At 38.8% G+C, this 21416-nt stretch overlaps 1 protein-coding gene across 2 annotated transcripts in view; it reads right to left on the bottom strand.

The window, feature by feature from the left end:
* The window catches only part of LOC126281179 (serine/threonine-protein kinase RIO2), a 93644-nt gene extending 76966 nt beyond the window's left edge, over nucleotides 1-16678 (bottom strand). The window contains exons 1-5 of one of the 2 annotated variants that reach the window (XM_049979871.1): nucleotides 15823-16678; nucleotides 15239-15380; nucleotides 14966-15134; nucleotides 8690-8899; nucleotides 8385-8576 (exon numbers count right to left, since the gene is read on the bottom strand). In XM_049979871.1, the coding sequence (XP_049835828.1) occupies nucleotides 8385-8576; nucleotides 8690-8899; nucleotides 14966-15134; nucleotides 15239-15380; nucleotides 15823-15888 (779 nt within the window). In that variant the 5' untranslated portion in view covers nucleotides 15889-16678. Of the gene's footprint in view, nucleotides 1-8384; nucleotides 8577-8689; nucleotides 8900-14965; nucleotides 15135-15238; nucleotides 15381-15542; nucleotides 15629-15822 lie in introns of those variants that run through there. The other variant, XM_049979872.1, reaches the window with a different exon arrangement.
* Nucleotides 16679-21416: the final 4738 nt, after the last annotated feature.

Raw genomic sequence — 21416 nt, 5'->3', positions numbered from 1 at the left:
ATACACAACAAGGTAACTTACTCAGTCCAATTCAGTTTTTGGCAAATTCATAGCTTTTTCTTAACCTCAATCTGCAACAACATTTAATAAATGTTGCCCAACCATATACACATGCTATATAGTCAGACCCTCCCCCCCCATGAACCACGGACCTTGCTGTTCGTGGGGAGGCTTGCGTGCCTCAGCGATACAGATGGCCGTACTGTAGGTGCAACCACAACGGAGGGGGCATCTGTTGAGAGGCCAGACAAATGTGTGGTTCCTGAAGAGAGGCAGCAGCCTTTCCAGTTGTTGCAGGGGCAACAGTCTGGATGATTGACTGATCTGGCCTTTTAACACTAACCAAAACAGCCTTGCTGTGCTGGTACTGCAAATGGCAGAAAGGAAGGGGAAACTGCAGCCCTAATTTTTCCCAAGGGCATGCAGCTTTATTGTATGGTTAAATGATGTGTCCTCTTGGGTAAAATATTCCAAAGGTAAAATAGTCCCCCATTTGGATCTCTGGGTGGGGATTACTCAAGATGACGTCATTATCAGGAGAAAGCAAACTGGCGTTCTACGCATTGGAGCATGGAATGTCAGATGCCTTAATTGAGCAGGTAGGTCAGAAAATTTAATAGGGAAATGGATAGGTTACAGTTAGATATAGTGGGAATTGGTAACAGGAGGAACAAGACTTCTGGTTAGGTGAATACAGGGTTATAAATAGAAAATCAAAGAAGGGTAACGCTGAAGTAGGTTTAATAATGAATAGGAAAATAGGAATGTGGATAAGCTACTACAAACAGCATAGTGAACGCACTATTGTGGCCAAGACAGACATGAAACCCATGCCGACTACAGTTGTACAAGTTTATATGCCAACTAGCTCTGCAGATGATTAAGAAATTGATAAAATGTATGATGAGAGAAAAGAAATTATTCAGGTGGTGAAGGGAGACGAAAAATTAATAGTCATGGGTGACTGGAAATCGAGAGTAGGAAAAGGGAGAGAAGAAAACGTAGTAGGTGAATATGGATTGGGGCAAAGAAATGAAAGAGGAAGCTGTCAGGTAGAATTTTGCACAGAGCATAACTTAATCATAGCTAACATTTGGTTCAAGAATAATAAAAGAAGGTTGTATACATGGAAGAACCCAGGAGATACTAAAAGTTATCAGATAAATTATATAATGGTAAGAGAGATTTAGGAACCAGGTTTTAAATTGTAAGACATTTCCAGGGGCAGATGTGGACTCTGACCACAATCTATTGGTTATGAACTGTAGATTAAAACTGGAGAAACTGCAAAAAGGTGGGAATTTAAGATGAGACCTGGATAAACTGACTAAACCAGAGGTTGTGCAGAGTTTCAGGGAGAGCATAAGGGAACAATTGACAGGAATGGGGGAAAGAAATACAGTAGAAGAAGAATGGGTAGCTATGAGGGATGAAGTAGTGAAGGCAGCAGATGATCAAGTAGGTAAAAAGATGAGGATTAATAGAAATCACTGGGTAACAGAAGAAATATTGAATTTAATTGATGAAAGGTGAAAATATAAAAGCGCAGTAAATGAACTAGGCAAAAAGGTACACAAACGTCTCAAAAATGAGATTGACAGGAAGTGCTAAATTGCCAAGCAGAGGTGGCTAGAGGACAAATGTGAGGATGTAAAGGCTTATCTCATTAGGGGTACAATAGATACTGCCTATTGGAAATTAAAGAGACCTTTGGAGAAAAGAGGACCATTTGTAGGAATATCAAGAGCTCAGATGGAAACGCAGTTCTAAGCAAAGGATAGAAACCAGAAAGGTGGAAGGAGTATACAGAGGGTCTATACAAGGGCAATACACTTGAGGTCAATATTATGAAAATGGTAGAGGATGTAGATGAAGACGAAATGGGAGATAAGATACTGCGAGAAGAGTTTGACAGAGCACTGAAAGACCTGAGTTGAAACAAGGCGCCCGGAGTAGACAACATTCCATTAGAACTACTGACGGCCTTGGAGAGCCAGTCATGACAAAACTCTACCATCTGGTGAGCAAGATGTATGAGACAGGCAAAATACCCTCAGACTTCAAGAAGCATAAAATAAATCCAATCCCAAGGAAAGTAGGTGTTGACAGATGGGAAAATTACCGAACTATCAGTTTAATAAGTCACAGCTGCAAAATACTAACATGAACTCTTCACAGACAAATGTAAAAACTGGTAGAAGCTGACCTTGGGGAAGATAAGTTTGGATTCTGTAGAAATACAGGAACACGTGAGGCAATACTGACCTTACAACTTATTTACAAGATAGATTAAGGAAAGGCAAACCTACATTTCTAGCATTTGTAGACTTAGAGAAAGCTTTTGACAATGTTGACTGGAATACTCTCTTTCAAATTCTGAAGGTGGCAGGGGTAAAATACAGGGAGCGAAAGGCTATTTACAATTTGTACAGAACCAGATGGCAGATAGAGTCGAGGGGCATGAAAGGGAAGCAGTGGTTGGGAAGGGAGTGAGACAGGGTTGTGGCTTGTCCCCAATGTTATTCAATCTGTATATTGAGCAAGCAGTGAAGGAAACAAAAGAAAAATTCGGAGTAGGTATTAAAATCCATGGAGAAGAGATAAAAGCTTTGAGGTTCACCAATGATATTGTAATTCTGTCAGAGACAGCAAAAGACTAGGAAGAGCAGTTGAATGGAATGGACAGTGTCTTGAAAGGAGGATATAAGATGAACATCAACAAGAGCAAAACGAGGATAATGGAATGTAGTTGAATTAAGTCGGGTGATGCTGAGGGAATTAGATTAGGAAATGAGACACTTAAAGTAGTAAAGGAGTTTTGCTATTTGCGGAGCAGAATAACTGATGATGGTCGAAATAAACAGAATATAAAATGTAGACTGGCAATGACAAGGAAAGCGTTTCTCAAGAAAAATTTGTTACCATTGAGTATAGATTTAAGTGTCAGGAAGTCATTTCTGAAAGTATTTGTATGAAGTGTAGCCATGTGTGGAAGTGAAACATGGACAATAAATAGTTTGGACAAGAAGAGAATAGAAGCTTTTGAAATGTGGTGCTACAGCAGAATGCTGAAGATTAGATGGGTAGATCACAAAACTAATGAGGAGGTACTGAATAGAATTGGGGAGAAGAGGAGTTTGTGGCACAAACTGACAAGAAGAAGGAACTGGTTGGTATGACATGTTCTTAGGCATCAAGGGATCTAAAATCTAGCATTGGAGGGCAGCGTGGAGGGTAAAAATCGTAGAGGGAGACCAAGAGATGAATACACTAAGCAGATTCAGAAGTATGTAGGTTGCAGTAAGTACTGGGAGATGATGAAGCTTGCACAGGATAGAGTAGCATGGAAAGCTGCATCAAACCAGTCTCAGGACTGAAGACCACAACAACAACATACAGTCAGAAATTCATCTATAGAGTATTTTGAATCCCACAAAATAAAAACAAATTGTGTCTGCTAGATGTGGCAAAGGTGAGCCCACAAGGGGTGCTTGTGTTTGAGTCCACAACGTAAAGGTTACATTCAGAGTTTGTACCCAGCCAGAGGTGGAGGCGTACATCGTCACAGAAGTTGTGTACTGTCAATTTCATAAACACAGCAAAGCAGGTAGCAGCAGTGTATTGGCCATCCAAAGACAAATCCAATGTGAAATCCAAGTACACAGTGAGGTAGTCAACAATGGCCTAGTATGGCACCTCACAGCTTCATATAGTAGAGTGATCTACTCACGGAAACACTCGAGGAGACTGTACAGTGCTTCATGCCACAGGGCTTGTCCAGCAGTCAGCATCTGCAGTGGCCTCTAATGCCACACACGGCCTCTGTCAGGCTCTGCCTCCCAGCAATATGCTCTACACTGAGCATACTGGTATCACCCAGTGGTAGATCAAACATCTCTGTTTCGTCTTGCTGTGGGATGAGTGTACATTATTCCTAATTCCCTTTAACTGGTAATGTATTGGATGTGGAAGTGTGGAGGATGTTTGTAACAGCCAGCAGCTCTGTCATTATGGGGTATGATGATATCAGTCTCACTTAAACACAGTCGCATTTTCTGGGCAGTCTCTGCTGGGACCTTCATGAGCTCATCTCTGTTTCAGTCTGAGGAGGTGAAGGTCGAAATTGTGTGTGACACAACCTCTGTATGCTTGTCTCATTTGGATTGTAGTTATACTGCTGGATGAACATAAAAATGTAGGATATGGCACTGTATACATGGAGGCAGGAATGACGGCTGGCTGAAGCAGAGGGTGGGGGGTCTGGAGGAGGCGGCAGCCAATCATGGGGCGATCAGAGGGTTCACGTGGCTCTTGGGTGGTACACAGGTTTTCTGTAGTCGCAGCTGCAGTTTGCTATATGGGCAAACCAGTTTGTTTTGGCCTGCCACATCTTAGAATAACTGATGCCCCTGATAGCCTATTACAATGCCTACAGTCCATCCGAGGATGTGGTTCAGCTTGTAAAATCATTAAATGAGAGCCTGCAGGGTAACATGGTGTTAGCCACGAGCTCTGGGTGCTCATGATTACCCAGCAGCAAACAGTACCAGTGCCCATGTGGCAGTTCTGCTGGGCTGCAACCTGTGATAGTGGGTGACCATTAGAGCATGAGGATGCTCATTAAAGCATCCATGGGAGACAGTCTTCACTGTCTTTGCCACAAGAGTTTTCAAATAATGTGATTACCACCCACTCTACTTCTGAATTTGATGCCGGTTGGAAAGGAGCAGTGGTGACATAAGATACTTTGTTTCTCTAGCAGAAATTCTTGAACTCAAATGACACAAACTTAGAGCTGTTGTCTGATACAATTGTATGGTATATTCTCTCACATGAGCATTGTTTGTGAAGGGCCTGGATCACTGCCAGGGAGGTAGCCAAGGACATACGGGAAACTGGAGAGAGCATCAACCACAAACAACACTGCACTTTTGAACGGTCTGGCAGAATCAATATGCACCCTTTCGTATGAGTGCTCTAATGTTGGCCATCACGAAAAATGCTATTTGGTGGCTGATTGACTCAGGCAGCATGTGTGACAAGACCAGACCATTCTTTCTATTTCCTAATCCACACCTGGTCAGTAGACATGTCATCACAATTTCTTTCATGTGGGTCATGTGAGTAACTGGTGGGGGAACTTTGGAATTTTTTGCCTGCGCATTTTGGACTAATAACCTGACACTGTATCCTCCTTGGCTGACATAATGACACCATCCTTGGAGTAGAGACCGTGTCGGAGGAAGAAATAGATGTGATATGACATGTATGCTACTTTCATTAAGTACTCTGTCCACCCACGTCCTTGACGCCATGAATAATAGCTAGTGATTCATTCACTATTCAACAATGATTTCTTTGTGCCATTGATGTTTTGGAAGTGTACAAAAATTGCTCTGTGCCTTCATTATTTTTGTGCAATAGAACAACCCTGATTGCATACTGTAACACACTGATAGGTATCAGAGTTCTGCCAGATTGTGACGCAGGGAGCAGACCATTGGTACGTTTTAAACTGCATGAAACCTTCTGGAAAGTTGTAACTATCTTAAAACTAATATAATTTATGCATAACAGGTTTAACAGATGAGCTACCTGAGCAATGTACTGCATGAATTTGTCATTTGATGTTACTTTCAGCAGGAATGTCTGTAAATGTTGGGGGGGGGGGGGGGGGGGGGGGGGAGAGAGGGGAGATAGAAGATTACTGCTTTTGCGTGAAACTGATATTACCTCAGTTATACTTCATATACCACCGAAATATGTGAAAGTATGCTGGAAAAACTACATTCATCCAGACAACAATGTAACCCTCTTGATTGACGAATTAATGAGTGCTTGCAGATTTCTGGCATCTGTCAAGATAGTCTCATCTCTTCCAAATATCTTCGAAATATGGTCAGCATATTCATAAAACAAAGATAATCTATTATATCTGTACAGTCCATACAGTGTCTCTAAGAGTTTCTCGATTTCTAGATTTGATGGTAATCTAAGTATACATCCACTTAATTTTAGTAAACTATTGACCCCCAGATAGTATTTTCAGTAACTCCTCTGGCCTTGGAATAGAAGTCTACATTGCTATAGTCATTGATGGTAGCCTTAAAATCAATACAAATACATACACGTCATAAGTTTCTTAAAAACTACCATGGGTGATACACACTGATTAGATGTAATGGGTGAAAAAGCTCCCATTCCTTGTAGTCTGTCCAGATCTGCCTTTACCAGATCACATATGGTGAATGGAACTAGATAAGCTTTTCAAAACTATGATTGAGCCAAGGATTTGAGGATATAAGTGTTGTAAAATTTTCTCTACGACCAAGATCAAACAAACATCTGCCCTTACCACCACAATATTTTCAAGTGGTTGAACAGTGTGGTGTGACAAATGCAATTTACTTTCTCAGTATTCTAAAAAGCAAACAATGAAAAAGCATCAAGAGCACATATGTTAGCTACTATGGGTGAAGCTATTACTGAAAGTGCTAGTACCAAATGTACATTTTTATACTCAAGCTTGCACTGTAATTTGGCCTTTTGTGTGGTATTGTTTGTTCACCATATGAAGTCACTTGCCACTAAGGTGGCTGAAGTGGTGGAGAGCCCAGCCTCAGTATGTCAATGTTAATAAATGACGCTGCAATATCTGTTCAACCCAGAACTCTGCTGGCATTGACATCCAGCATAATGATTAACTGGCTGGGAGTTCCAAAGGCTGTGCTGCACACAACTTTGTTGCTGTGAACTAGTGCATTGTATTCAGGCATTGCCATCTAGTGGCCCTCCCAGATAGGAGCCATATTCTTTTCTTCAGCTACAAGTATGGCATACAGGGTTCTGGCAGGGATGGCATTTATGGCTATGCTTGTTATGACTGCCTGGACATGATATGCATGATGTCACACCAATTTATTTACTATGAAATTTGTCCATTTTCGATGTTGTGGAGAAACAGCAGCTAGCTGAAGCCTTGAGATAGGGAGTTTAAAAATGCTAGCATGTAACGAAACAAAGTTGTTCTAGATAGTCCAATGAATGTCAAGCCATGGACAACAATTGTGTAATATAAGGTATCTTAGAAGATTTCAGTCCATAGACAAGTAAGGGTGATACAAGTTACTGGTTCCTTTAGCACACACAGTCCCACAATGCAATAACGGCCTGGGAATTTTTTGAAGCAAACAGTTTGACTAATCGCCCCTGTCAGACACAGCAATTTTTAATTATTATTTACGACATGGGAAAAAATCACTTTTAGAGGTAGTTACTTCACTCAAGTCTCTACATCTACAAAGATGTGACAATCACAATGAATATAAATGCAGAACACACCTCTGAAAAAGATATTAAGGAGCGACATGTGTGTAAACATGAGTCAGATCCTACATATGTTCAATATAAGCAATGCTTTCATAAATTTTATGACTATCTTTTCCATAGCGAAAGTCTTAATGTGTATCAGTATGTCCTGAAATTTTAAAACAGCCTTATTAAGAGTCTTGGGTCTCACTTTGACCTGCAAGACAAGGTTAACAGTCATCTTTCCTACACCAATTTTATATGCAGCAATCTCAATGCATTCTGAAACGTGACAAAATCCTATCATTGGATTGATAAATTTATACTATTAACAGTCAATGTACCAACTTCATCTGAGCCCCAGCAATCTTGTGGAAAATCTCCACAGAGAGAAAATAGAGTAACAGCTTAAAGTCACACTTCACATTTCAACAAAAGAAACACAGCTTATTTACTCAAATTAAGCCTCACTAAATCAGTCTCTTCCATCAACAACTCCTCCAGCTAGTTAATACAAGGCCATATGCTATCACAATGGCTCTGCCAACTAAAATGCCACATCTTCAAACAGAAATGAACTTGCAATTCCTTATAAGCTATCTGTACTAGAGGTATAAGTATATCAATCAATATGTCAGGCTTCAGATATAAGTAACACCTGTAATCACCACATGTTCCCCAAATGGACCAAGGCTCTCTACTCACACCAAGGAGAGCTGCTGGCCCATTAGCTGCCAACTGTATATGAAAGAAAGAATCTCTAGCTCATGTGGTATGGGAATTCTGTGAATGCTGACTCTTGCTTTGCTGACAGCAAAGATTCCTTCCCTCATGTCAGACCCATGTGAATGTAAATAACATTATTCCAATCAAAATCAGGTAATTACACCACCTAACACTTGTCTTTACCAGCAATTATGTATCACACTATGTATATAAAAATACGTATAGCAAAAAAGCAGTTTTTAATCACTTGTTGGGAATAACAATTACATGGGAGTAGCCTATCTAGTGATAACAAATGCAAGAAAGATTCATTATTCCTCTGTGATATTATGTTACTAAATAATACACACATTTCAGCATTTGGATGAGATGTGGATACCATCTGTGGGAAGTCAATGATAACTGGTTTGTCATCTTCACATAACATAATGTTGAACTCATTAAAATCTCCATGAATCACACCATGACTCCCAAGCTTGACAATCAAATTCATTAATTCGTCATACAGAGCGTCAACATCCTTGACCTCATGAACCTGACACCTGAAAAAATAATGCAAAGAAACAGTCAAAAACAGTTCATGATAAATTTTACAGCTTTACTTCTGTTACCACAAAAACACTACAGATAGTAATTTCAGATAGATAGTGCTTACAGGGGATGCCCATCTACAAGCTCCATAACAACACAGTGCCTGTTGAAATCTACTGGTTTAGGAACAGGCAGACCTCTGTCTCTCAGAGCTTTCATGTATGCAAATTCCTTTGTGGCTGAAATACGAGAAAGATAAAGCCACGAGGCAGTTCTTCGATGTTGGTGATAGTCTCTCTTCTCCTTCAGGTTACGGAAACACGTACGCCCAAGCCTGAGAAATAAGGTATATTTAAAGGTAAGAGCTGTCTCAATAAAACCACAAGCAACATCAAATAATGTATATAATAAAATATAATATACAACTAATTCATTTCCCTGAATTACCTATGACACACAAACTGCAAGAACAATTTTTTTTTTTTCATGCATTAATTTCTTTCACCAAAACTCTCTGGAAAGGGCAACCTTCACAGAAGTTCTTAAGACTGACAGATAAATGTAGGCTTTACTGCTGTAGGCTTTACTGCTGGTGATTTCATTACAAGACTAGCACATATCATGAATTTTTCCTTATTCACAAAATGTGAAAATTTCCCAGCAGTTGTGCTAATAATGCTTAATGCCACTGGAAAAATTGGAAACAAGAATTCAGAATATTCTAAGACTGTGAAATCTGTATGAATTTTTATCTGTTGTGAGGTGGATGTATAGAACAGCCAGAGCATGTTATTAAACCATATGATGTCACATTATGACTAACTTTATTATTCTCAATTTAACCAACAACTATTTTAAAAAAGTATACTATTAAGTTTACATTATTAGTTATTAAATGACATACTAACTGTTGTAATCTGTTGTGACCACGACCGTTCCAATCACCGGGTGGCCGAGAAAGCGCGGCGGGACCAAAAGGAGAGCAGCTCGCGAACAACGAATGAATGGAAAGGACGGACACGAAACGATGCAGAGAGACCTTACGACGACAACATGCAAGAAGCAATGGAGTGACAGAGGCAACCAAACAAATCCAAGATGCCCACTAGTAACAAAAACAAATAACGATAAACACACTGACATGTCAAGACGATGTCTCAAGACTCACGCACCGATTAGACTCACTGGCTGAGCAAGAGGCAAGCACTTAAATACTCTACAGCTTACGGTGCAATGGTGCAGAGACCTCTGGTTGTCGTCAATGTCCATGACGTCTCGCGGAGATTCAAATTCCGCGGCATGCGGTACCAGACTAACTTTTCATGTTTCATTAATGTGTATTCTCAATTGTGCATATTGCAATCTGTTCGTTCATGATAGGTGAATGAGTAATGTCCTACTGAAATGCAGAAGCCATTCTAAAAGTGCTATTACTCGGTGTTCATCCTTTTTTATATCAACTTATCAGAGAAATTGACATAAGTTACGGAAAATAGAGGGATTCTCTGATTCCTTTGATACACTTCCAGTTGAAATGGCTTCAGCAGGTGTGTGTTTACCAAATCATCACACAACAGTATATGAGCATCTGATAGCTTAGCAACTATCTTTGACTTTTGATTTTCACTATATATTTTCCTTTTGATGGTGAAGTTGGTGACATTCTTTGAGTAATATCATTCCTTTCTGTAGTGAATGCCGTCGCTGTGTTAATGTTCTCTGTATCTTTCATGTAATATCTGATATTTGTGGACACAGTAGCAGAAGTTCGACCTAACATTACAGCCCAACTGTTCGACAACAATCACATGGCTTGAGCTTCCTTAAATACTGCTGCTCTGTGTCAATTTCTATCATTTACCACAGGCAGTGTGCCACACCGAACCGTCTGGAAACTATCAGTGACTTCCTAGATGTCATTAACTGGGTTGCAATACTTCTGCAGGCTGTGTTACACATTGGCGACAAGTGGTGTCTGTTACCATCATATTGTTGCGAAGTCTCTGACAATGCAGCCCCTTTGCTGACTGACGGACTTTGTAGTATTCTGGTTGTGTTGTGGCAGTTTGCAATACCTGCTTATAACTTTATCCCTTTACAGCAAGGCAGTGTTCCTAAGGAAGAGGTCTGCACGCCAAGGGAATAGATTGGCTGCAGTTACCACCTACCCTACACCACTTGGAGATCCTTAATAGATTAAAAATGGAAGTCTCTCAGTGCAGAACAAACTTTATCACATGGTAGTTTGAGGAAGACATTACATGCAGCTCCAGCCACCTAATAACATATTAATGTGACAAAACATGGATGAAGTTAATCTTTTGGTATCATAATAGAACTGTGATCAGTTGAATATATTTAATCTTTGTGATTTTGGACCCAAGACTGCAGTGCTAAGTTTCTACTTATGGTCTTTTTGGGAGCTGTTACGAGTTGCCGTTACACATACTTCAAGATTCCTTGATGGCACTAAACATCATCGGAAGCCAATTTGTTATGCAGCAATTTTGAAAATTTGATGACTTCTGCTCTTCCCACCAGTTAGGGATATTCAGCGACTTTACAAATGAGAACGGTATAGATCTTATGGCAAATGGAAACTGATTGCTGTAGCTTTTTTTGTACACCTGACACAATGTACTACCAGAACATGCAAGGCACAAAGTTTTTATACATCTGGTACATCTTACTACCACAACATGTCAGGCACATCCAGAAGTGTAAGAGTACCACAGGTGTGATAAAACAGTTAAGTCAGTGGTAAGTACACTTCCCACATTAAAAAAAAGATATATATATATATATATATATAATTTTGTTGTAAGTATACTTTCCATGCCATGTGGAAAAATTACTTTGGAAATACAAGTTTTGGTGTTATGTGTACTTCTCACAGCTCCTGAAAGGTACAAGACGTTAATTACAATTATGAACAACATTTCACAACAAACAGAAACTAGCATCTCAATAACATCAACTTCCAACATTGGCATTTTAACAATAAAAATGCAGTGACTTTACTGCTTTGTAAGTAAGTCACCATCAGCTCCGGGGACATCTCTTCAGTGAACACTGAGTATTTCTGACTTAAATAGTGTAGTCAACTGACAACGTCCATCAAAAATCAATGCAAAAAGCATACAATGTCAACTGTCTTACTGCAGCAAAAGATCTTGCTGAGAACCTGAGAATATTCTGCTCCTACATAAAATTGCAATGTGAGTTGAAGACATATATCCTGCCATTTGTTGACTAATCTGGTGTGGCAATATGGGATGGCTAAAGGAAAGCTGAGGTTTTAAATTTCAGATTTAAGAAATCACTCATGCAGGAGGTCATAGAAATATATCATCGTTCGACACTCGCACAGATTGCAGTATGGGAGACACACCAATAGGCATCCCTGGTGTGGACAGGCAACTGGAAGAGTTTAAAAGAAATTTACTGGCAGGTCCAGATGGAACCCTAATTTGGTTTCACAAAGAGTACTTTACAGCATTGGTCCCTAACTTAGATTTGTTTATCGTGAATCTCTCATGCAACAATACTGTCCCAAGTGATTGGAATAGAGCATGGATAAGTTGCACACGAGAAGGATAAAAGAACAGACCTGCAAAATTACAGATCATTACCCTTGACACTGGCTTGCTGCAGAATTCTTGAATGTATTCGAGTTCAAATATAATAAATGTCCTTGAACTGAAAAGCTCCTGTCCACAAATCACCATGGATTTAAAAAGTGTTACTTGAGCAAAAAACAAAGATTCCAAGACTTACCAAGCGGGAAAGCGTCGGCAGACAGGCACAATGAACAACACACACACACACACACACACACACACACACACACACACACACACACACACAGAAATACAATCACCATGTAACATTGCAAAGCAAACAGAAATGGTGTGAGCACATAAGGACAATACTGGGGAGGGCAAATAGTTGACTTGCGGAAAATGTACATAGATTTAGATATGGCAGTAAAGAGCACCATACAATCTCCATTTCATGAGCTGCCTGTCCATGTTTTCCAGATGTTGCTTGGCCTTTACATGGGAGTATAATATGAACATGTTGTTGGTATTATAGCAGCACATGGGACTGGACAGACATGGCTGCACATTACTGTGGAGGAAGCCTTCTTTCATATATTTCAACAATACAAGATGGTATTAACACAGCCATTTTCTTGAGCTCACTGTTTAGCCATGTGCTTGAGCACACTATTTGCTCCATTACCTCCTTACTTGTGGAACATTATGTAGCTCACACTCTGATAATAGCTTTAATGAAAATAAAGTATGCTGCACATTCTGATAACATCAGACAACCCACCAAACTTATCTTATTTTTAAAGTTTCTGCTAATTTGGATGTTTGTAATACACTGATATGTTGTATCATAGTGTGTAATGACTAAACATTAAATGGTGGAAGCTACAGACATGTGCCCTCTCTCTTTCACTATTACAAACACATTTTGGTATAAATGTGCTCTCTTACTGAAACACTTATCAGAAGTTTTACTTGTTCTGGAGGGGAGACCACCGCAGCAGAATTAAGTTCATTAGTCCAACCAAACCACCAAAGAGCAGCCCCCCCCCCCCTCTCCTTCCGCCTACGGGGAGAAATATTCACACAGCATGAGCCTGACTTTGGGGTAAGCTTCGAAAAGGTATATGGAATGTTCCCTGCTGGTTGCCCACTAAGCTCAACAACCACAAAGACAATAACAATCACCAAGTTTCTTACTGAAACTTATGAAACCAGTTACACATTAGCACACTTTAGTTGGCCCAAATTATAGCTGAGAACAATACATTCTACTTACCACTGAAAGTAGCTGCTTTTTATGGTTTTGATGCCTTTACTGTATGGAGAAAATCTACAAGCAATTTTTTTTAAGCAAAGTTGCACAAAAACTACATTATATAAAGTTGTTGATTGAAATGTGGTATGCCCCCCCCCCCCCCGGTCCCACAAAAAATCTTGGTTGTTGTGAAAGACTGAACTATAGTCAATGGAAGCATCCAATTCCACCAGTCTGCTCTGACCCATGACGTAACAGTGTTTTGTGTGGTTAATAACATCACTGTTGCACTGAGTTTTTAAGTTAGTTGCATTTTAGGATGTCGTATTGTATTAGAGCATACACTTTGGTTGTGGATGTGGACATGCTGAGTTTCATTTTGGTTTTGGTTGTCATCGTGTTAATGTGGTTTTGAGTTTAAGTAGTTAGTTCGATAACGTGGGTTGTGAAGGCATTTTCAGTGAGTTATTGAGGTCTCTTTGTATGCGTTTGGCGTTTTTGTTAGGTCTGATTAGTTTGGTGTTTGTTGTCAGGAAAGAAGTATTTTTTTATTGTTTTTTTGTTAGGTATGAATATGACAGCGAAGTTCATGAGTGTCTCATAAAATTCAGAGATGGGTGTTATGATTCCTAGCATACAGTTTCTGCAGATGTTCGGAGCGATTGCTGAAAATTTGGGTGTCATTTATGGCAACAACATGACACTGACCAGAGTTCCAGTGGTTCAGACCAGGGACATGTATATGCGGCATTGCCAGAGAGAGAGAGAGAGAGAGAGAGAGAGAGAGAGAGAGAGAGAGAGAGAGAGAGAGATCAATAACTGTGGCTGAGGTATATAGATCAAGGGAAATGTCCAATTACTGTGGTTTAATTGGTGTACCACACAGATACAATTTAAATTGTTTTTTTTTTAATAGGGAGGTGTTTTTTCTTGTTGTATATTTAGCTTGTCCGCATACTAAAAGCCTAATTTTCCACATACCTCCTGTTGGTTTCATTTCATGTTTACAGGGGGACGTTATGTCATTTTCATTTTTGTCCGCATTTGATGGCGTGTGCATGTAGTGATGCCACTGTCTTCATTTTGTGTACATTGGCAGTGGGCATTTTCACCTTACTGATCACATCAAGGGTCAAAGACAGAATTGGACACTTCCGTAAGGCACACAGCCCAAAGTCTAGCTTAGGTTGAAAAGTAACAATTTGGTTGGGAGACTGTGAAGCCAATGAATGTGAAAGTAGAAAATCTGGTTGTGGTAACAAATTGACTGGTAGCAAAGCCTAATGTTTACATCTGCGCCATATTTAAAAATGCAAGAGGTGTCCAATGTGTAACTTTTACCAGCTGTTTGACACGTACACTGCTGATGTGTTGACACATAAACCATATGTACAATTTGTGACTCATGTATACAGTCAAATGGAGACCTCTTCTGCCTGTTACATACAGCACCAGTGTTTTAATTTGTTTTGGGATACTGCCATGTGGAATTTGCAAACACAATGGGGATACAATAGCATATACTCTAACATATCTCCACTAGCACATAATTTAAAGTTAGGAATAGTAATATACATTTAATTACCTGTGTAGTTTCAAACACAGTGGATTTCCTTCCTCATCAGCAACAACATAAATATTCGATTCCTTGCCTACTCCTATCTGGTTGCCAAACGATGATATTACATTCTTCATAGTCAAGGCCTTGAGTGCCAAATAATCATACCCAGAATTTGTTAACCTGTATCCGTCATCTGCAAATCAAACATCAGTATCGAAGTCGGATAAATAATTTCACGGAAGAACGATGTCTAACAGCTAATTTAATCAGCTTAATACAAAAGAAATTTTTACATACATCGTTTCCCTCTCTCATAGCTGAGCAGTCTATGTTTACACAAATCCTTGAGCACTTTGTGAACGCCACCATGCTGCAAGTTAGCGATTGAGGCTGCAAGAGGTGCAGGAACCAGTTCATGATTCTTCATTCCCATTTCAATCTGGGAACAAAATAATATACAAAATAATATACTGTCAGGGCAAGTACGTTAGATTTTTTTTTTAATTTTACATGGCGTGAAAGTATCATTTATCGTAATCTAAAATTCTTCTTTATGTCTGTGTGTTCTAAATCTGCATGTTATAACAAACATATTCAACACCTGTCGTCCTTCACATCTCTGAGACACTGCAAAAGTGTTTCAGACGCCTAATTCCTTCCCTCCTCCTCCATGCCTCTGACACTATACAATGAATATCCGGCATTGACGATGTATCTAAATTATAAAAGGTTATTAAGACAGTGTGTTTTTCTATTAAATGTTCGACTAAAATAAGTCACTTTGCCGAGTTTTTTTTAAAAAAAAAAAAAAAAGAAGAAGAAAGCTTTTGAGATCAACCGTGTGGCTTATTACAGGTAACCCAACAAGGCGTCAAACTTACTGCAGTTAGAACACGGAAATCTTCCCTCGTGAGATACCGCAAAATGGAAACATTTAGTTTTCCCATGGTGTTTTTCTCAATATATCACGTGCTACGTTTACAACAACTTAACCTCGAACACACATTTCTCTTCCACTCCTATGCTCACACACCAGTGACCACAGTGACAGTAGTTTCCGAGATTAGTCGATTACTATATTCGTTCGAGATCCAGTTTCAACCATGTGAATGCTTTCGCGCATGTACTCTCACAGTTCTTCCCGTTGTTAGTGACTGCGTGGTATCTGTTCGAGTTGCTACCAACGGACGGTTGCAACTAGTTTCGATTGATCAGAGTTAATTCTTTGCCTGGTTCCAAAACCTTTCAGAAGCCTGTACCAAAGGGATCAGCGCGCGCACGTGCAGAGCTTTTATGTCCAGTCTCGTAAGTCGTAGCACTGTCATTGAAGATAGGAAGTTCTATGTTCCTGATATCCTAGTAAAGAAACTGTATTTCTCAAACTTATGAAAATTTAATACTTCCTAGTGTGATTTTGTTCTCTTGAGGGATTTTTCTGTAGAAATATGTTGCCTATATAAAGTCTGAGGAACCAAAAGCAACAGAATCTCTTTATCCTTTAACACCGCTTTCAAAAGGGATACATTTTTTCATCCATACAATGATCCGATGACAATAGACGATAATAGGGAGGTCAAACTCATTGCTATAAATGACACGCACAGATTATGTTGGCTCCCTTTACAGGGGAGATACATAGTTAGAAATAAACACGCTATGTTGTTATACATAAATAGTGAAATTAAGCTGCATTCTTAACCAGTGGACTTATTGCGGCCACTCACTACCAACTAAACCAACGATAATTTTTCTTCAGATTAGATACTTTCGGGCATGTACTACAATGTTTATTAACATTGGTACTAATTATCTGGAATGTATTGTCAATCAGAAACAAAATTTGTGTTACCAAAGTCAATGAGACAGCTGCTCAATTTTTTTGATAATATGCATATAATCAAAGTATGTAAAGAAAACAGACCACTAATGAGGAAAATGGTCTCGGGAACAATAAAGAACGTCTTCAGTTAACATTTTGTATTACTGGTTCTCCAAGACGTGCAAGTGCAGACCACAAGTGGGAAGCAGAAACATTTTACTCAATTTCATTAATCAAAATCGATGTTTTTGGAAAGCCAGCAAATGTAATTCAGGTTTTAAAATACAGTAATGAAACACTGCACCACTTACGTATTTTTTCATGCTTCGCACGACGCGTTTCGAGAATTTCTCAAGGTCATGATAAAATATTTACATTAGTGTTTCTGTGTTGTGCTTCCTGTCTTGCACTGTAGCCGTCTTTTCTTTGTTATAAGATTCTGTACCTTCTCAATTATTCAGAAAACAAGACATCTGCAAGCCATCACTCTTATAGTGTTTGTGAAGTTTCACAGTGTCTTAGTGTTAGGCACATACTGTAACTTAACCTCGACAAGACGACACAATGCAATACAAGAGAGGCACAACATACGTACAAACAGTACGCAAAATACTTACGTGCATATTTTCACTTGACAATGCGATTAAATTCTCTAAACGCGTTGTGCTAAGCATGAAAAACATACGTACCTAGTACATTGTTTCATTATTTACATCAGAAACATTTCAACAACGTGAATAGACCAGAAGTGTCAACCAGCACCACAGTCCGTCAGGCAAAGAAACGTGCAAATTATGCGTTCGAGACTTCCAATAGAACCAAAGGTTCCTGACTGTCGGAACTATCACGAAGCCGCGCATGCGCAACAAGGAATACAGGAAGCGAGAAGAGGGGGGACTGAACACTACTCCTGCATTGTTAATGCAAACAAATTTGCAAATCTCTGCGTTGAAATAAATAGAATGCAGATGCTTATTAGTTATTCTTCTTGCTGGTCGATTTGTAGTATTCTGAGCAAAAGTGGAAATCATTGTGCTACTGCTGAACGCATAAATGCTTCCCATAAAAATTGCGGATGTCGTTTACCTGTACCAGAAAATTTCCAAAAAACAAGAAAAGTGCATTGCAGACGATCGTCACATTGTAAAAGAACTTATCTTGTTAATTTGAATAATGCAAGATTTTGTCAAGATTCTTTCCTTCCTGGAGATCATGAACTTGAAAAATGAGCTTTTGGTATTTTCATTGAACAGATAATTAAAAGTGATTTTTTGCCTTTACAAAAAATTCCAAATTAGCATGGAGAGACATCCAAGTTTGTTGCAGGCACCAGGAAGGACAACCTGACTGTTTTCTGGAAATTGTCTAAAATGATTAATTATGTCATTTTATGCTCCTAACATGGTTTTTCCCCCCCATCTTAAATTTCAGTATTCTTTTATGAAAATGGAAATGAAAATCAAATAATTTGAAAGGCCACTAAAACGCTCCATTCGTGTGATGTGATGCCCGTGATGTCACTCTCTAATGGGTTACAAATTATGTGTGGTACCATACTGTACATAAACATTTATAAAAACTCCTGAAAAGTTGTTTTTGAGAGTTCAGAGAATAAGACGCATAAAATGTGGTTGCCCTGTACCAGAAAATTGCCACCACGTCGATGCACGACTTCATTAATGAACCAAAAAATATGTTACACAGTGCAGTTAACATTAACTAGCTTCCGAGATACGCTCTCCCACTGTTACAACGAAAGATTGCGTCATTCAGCGAAATTAAACACATAGTGAAAATTGTTTCAACTAATTACGTCTCAATTGTATGGTAGTTTAGTGGTTAGAATTGTAGACCGTCGAATTTTATAAGACGACGTCCATAGATCGCTGGTTCAAAGCTAACACGAAAAAACATTTTGAACTTATTTGTAAAACCACTCGACAGTCCTCTCATATAAAAACCAAATCCCAGATACAAAAATTCACCACATCAGTCAGGAACAGAATATTATTGTTTTCCTTGCTGTTCACATGCGCTTATATTTGCCTTCGCTGTTCGCACTCATCACATTCGAAAAGATAATTTCTACTTAATGTGACCACACACTTTTTACTTTATTAGAAACATTTTTTTTTTCTTTGTGCTGTCTAGCTAGGATCCTTATTGTTTAAATTTTTACAGTTTCATCATCTTACATAAAGATGAAGTAGGTCTGTGTCAGATGAGAACGTTAGTTTATACTCATTACACCACAGCCCTCACGTTTGTGTCACCTGCATGTTGTATGCAGTACACTTTATATCTATCCATATCACCTCATCGTTGTAAACGTCCTTATACTTTGGGTGTATGGTGATATCTTCAGTACTAGAAGTGCTTTCCAAAAAAGTAAATTTTTTGTTTGCAAAGTAAGTACATTTATCCTCTTTTCTCTTTTTTCTCAGAGTAAGACTAATGTCAAGAGAGATATAATAAATTCCACAATCGAAACAACTGCAACATCAGTTGTTGCTAACGCGATTTTCGTAGTTTGCGTAAAACTTTTAAAAATGTATTATGCTTCCAGAATTAGATCATGTGACCTCTTTATCTGCAATCTGATACACTATTTTTTTAAATCTCATTTTGTTCATTATTGTTCGTTTTATTAGTTTGGGTGGACATACTATGACTCCCGTTCAAGCTTTATCATTGAACCGTTCACTCAGTTCATTTATTACAGAGGGCTAACCCTCTGACCGAGCATGCTGGCATTGTGAAATAATCTGTGTTCACACATGCAGCAAAAGTCTCGCCACAAATAGTGGCATACTACAGTTACAGGTGTGAACTCCAGTGTTTAGTGACACATCTTATGTCATGCCTGAAAAAGTTCAGTTTGGTTGTACTTTGTTGCGCCAGTTATCTTCCACCACAGCTCGGCAGCTTCTGAAACTATAAGAACAGCAACCTATGTTTGATTTTCTGCAGCAGTGTGTGTGCATGTGCATGTGTGTGTGTGTGTGTGTGTGTGTGTGTGTGTGTGTGTGTGTGTGTGTGTGTGTGTGTGTGGAGGTGGATGGCAGTATTCGAAAATCTTAAAAGATTTTTGGGTGAATAAGCAGTAAACTTAATATATGTAACCGGAAAAGGCGAGTTGTTTAAATTTCATGATTTGTGAGACTAAGCTTTGTATAAATTGTGGATTACATGCAGGAAACAGCTCCAGAGTGTCATTTGGAAGCTTTTAAACTAAAATTAGTTATTCAAGATGCCTAGATGAACGAATACAATAAAATTTTAACATCTTGAATAGTGGTGTGTCTCCAGATGATATTTACATGCCAGCTGTTGGTTAGTTTACCATTTCAGACAACATTTTTTCTTTTATAAACGTGTTTGAAGTCCCAGATTTTCCCTATGAAAAGCCTATTTTTGGATCCCACATTTGGGTTTCGTCTCCTTTGCATTCACTCTGGTCACAGATGCACTACTGTAGCCCATATTGTAACATTCATGCAGCAAGTATGATTTCAATTGATGCCATACTGAAAGCTTCACAATTATCTAAAGTCCACGCAGGATACTGTGGCCAATGGACAGTTACCAGTTTCTGTCCCAAGCTCTCGACAAGTCCATTCGTTTGTTCAGAAGGGGAGGCTGACACTGTTTGCCTGATTTAACATCTGCGATGTCAATCGAAGGGTATGCCACTTATATTTCTCAAACGGTTTTACAAAAAATATTCGGTAAAAATTTCATTTTAGCTTTACTTATATCTTTATATGTGAGCCTTAAGATGACATGACATGTCCATCATTTCGTTAATGGTCATAATTATTGTGATATTTGCATGTAAGTAAGACATTGCAAAAAAAATTCTAAAAGGTTTGCAATGAAAAGTGGGGGTCGCTATGATTTTGTTTTTGGTACATATTACATAACGTGTTGCTGTGTATGAAATTTATCCAACATATTGAACTTTTCTTGGGTCTTGTTTAGAGGTCTCTATCTGTCACTAATATCGAGAAAATTGATCTGATGTATTACACTCATTTGCGATCGTGCGCACCACCGATAAAGCCAGAATGCCATATCGACAATATTCCTTGTATTTGATAAATGGTTTGAGATATCGAAATTAGATTTTGGAAAATGAAAGCATGCAAAAAGGATAGTATTTTCCCATAAGATTATTATGCAAAACCTCATTATCTACAGTGTTATTCCATTAACAACAGACTTTTTCGATGAAAGAACTCAATCTTCTATGGCATTGTTAACTGGTGAAATGAAAAATGCTGAGGGTTACAGAATCGCATAAGTGAAGACATTATATGTTTATTTTTCCACCAAGGGTATGCTTTTTCGTAAGCTATTGATCTTACTTTTCCTCAGTTTCTCACTTCATAAACTTAATAAACCATGGTTTCAAAACTTGCGGTAGTGCCTGCATAATGTATTAGTGAGGTGAAATTGTGTAAACTCCGCTGTGTATTGGCAAAAGAAGAAAATTTTAACACAGCAACAAGAAAAATGTAGGTATTACACAAACTTTATCACTCATGATGCTTCTCTGAAAATTACAAGTGGTTAACAAGCCAGGTTGAAAATAAATCGCTGCTTTTATTGCATTTTTAGCGGATTTCCTTTTAGGTATTAACCAAAGCAGAGGTG

This window comes from Schistocerca gregaria, chromosome 7 (assembly GCF_023897955.1).
Source record: "Schistocerca gregaria isolate iqSchGreg1 chromosome 7, iqSchGreg1.2, whole genome shotgun sequence".
NCBI classification, from domain to species: Eukaryota; Metazoa; Arthropoda; class Insecta; order Orthoptera; family Acrididae; genus Schistocerca; species Schistocerca gregaria.
This window is presented reverse-complemented; position numbering and strand designations above follow the sequence as displayed.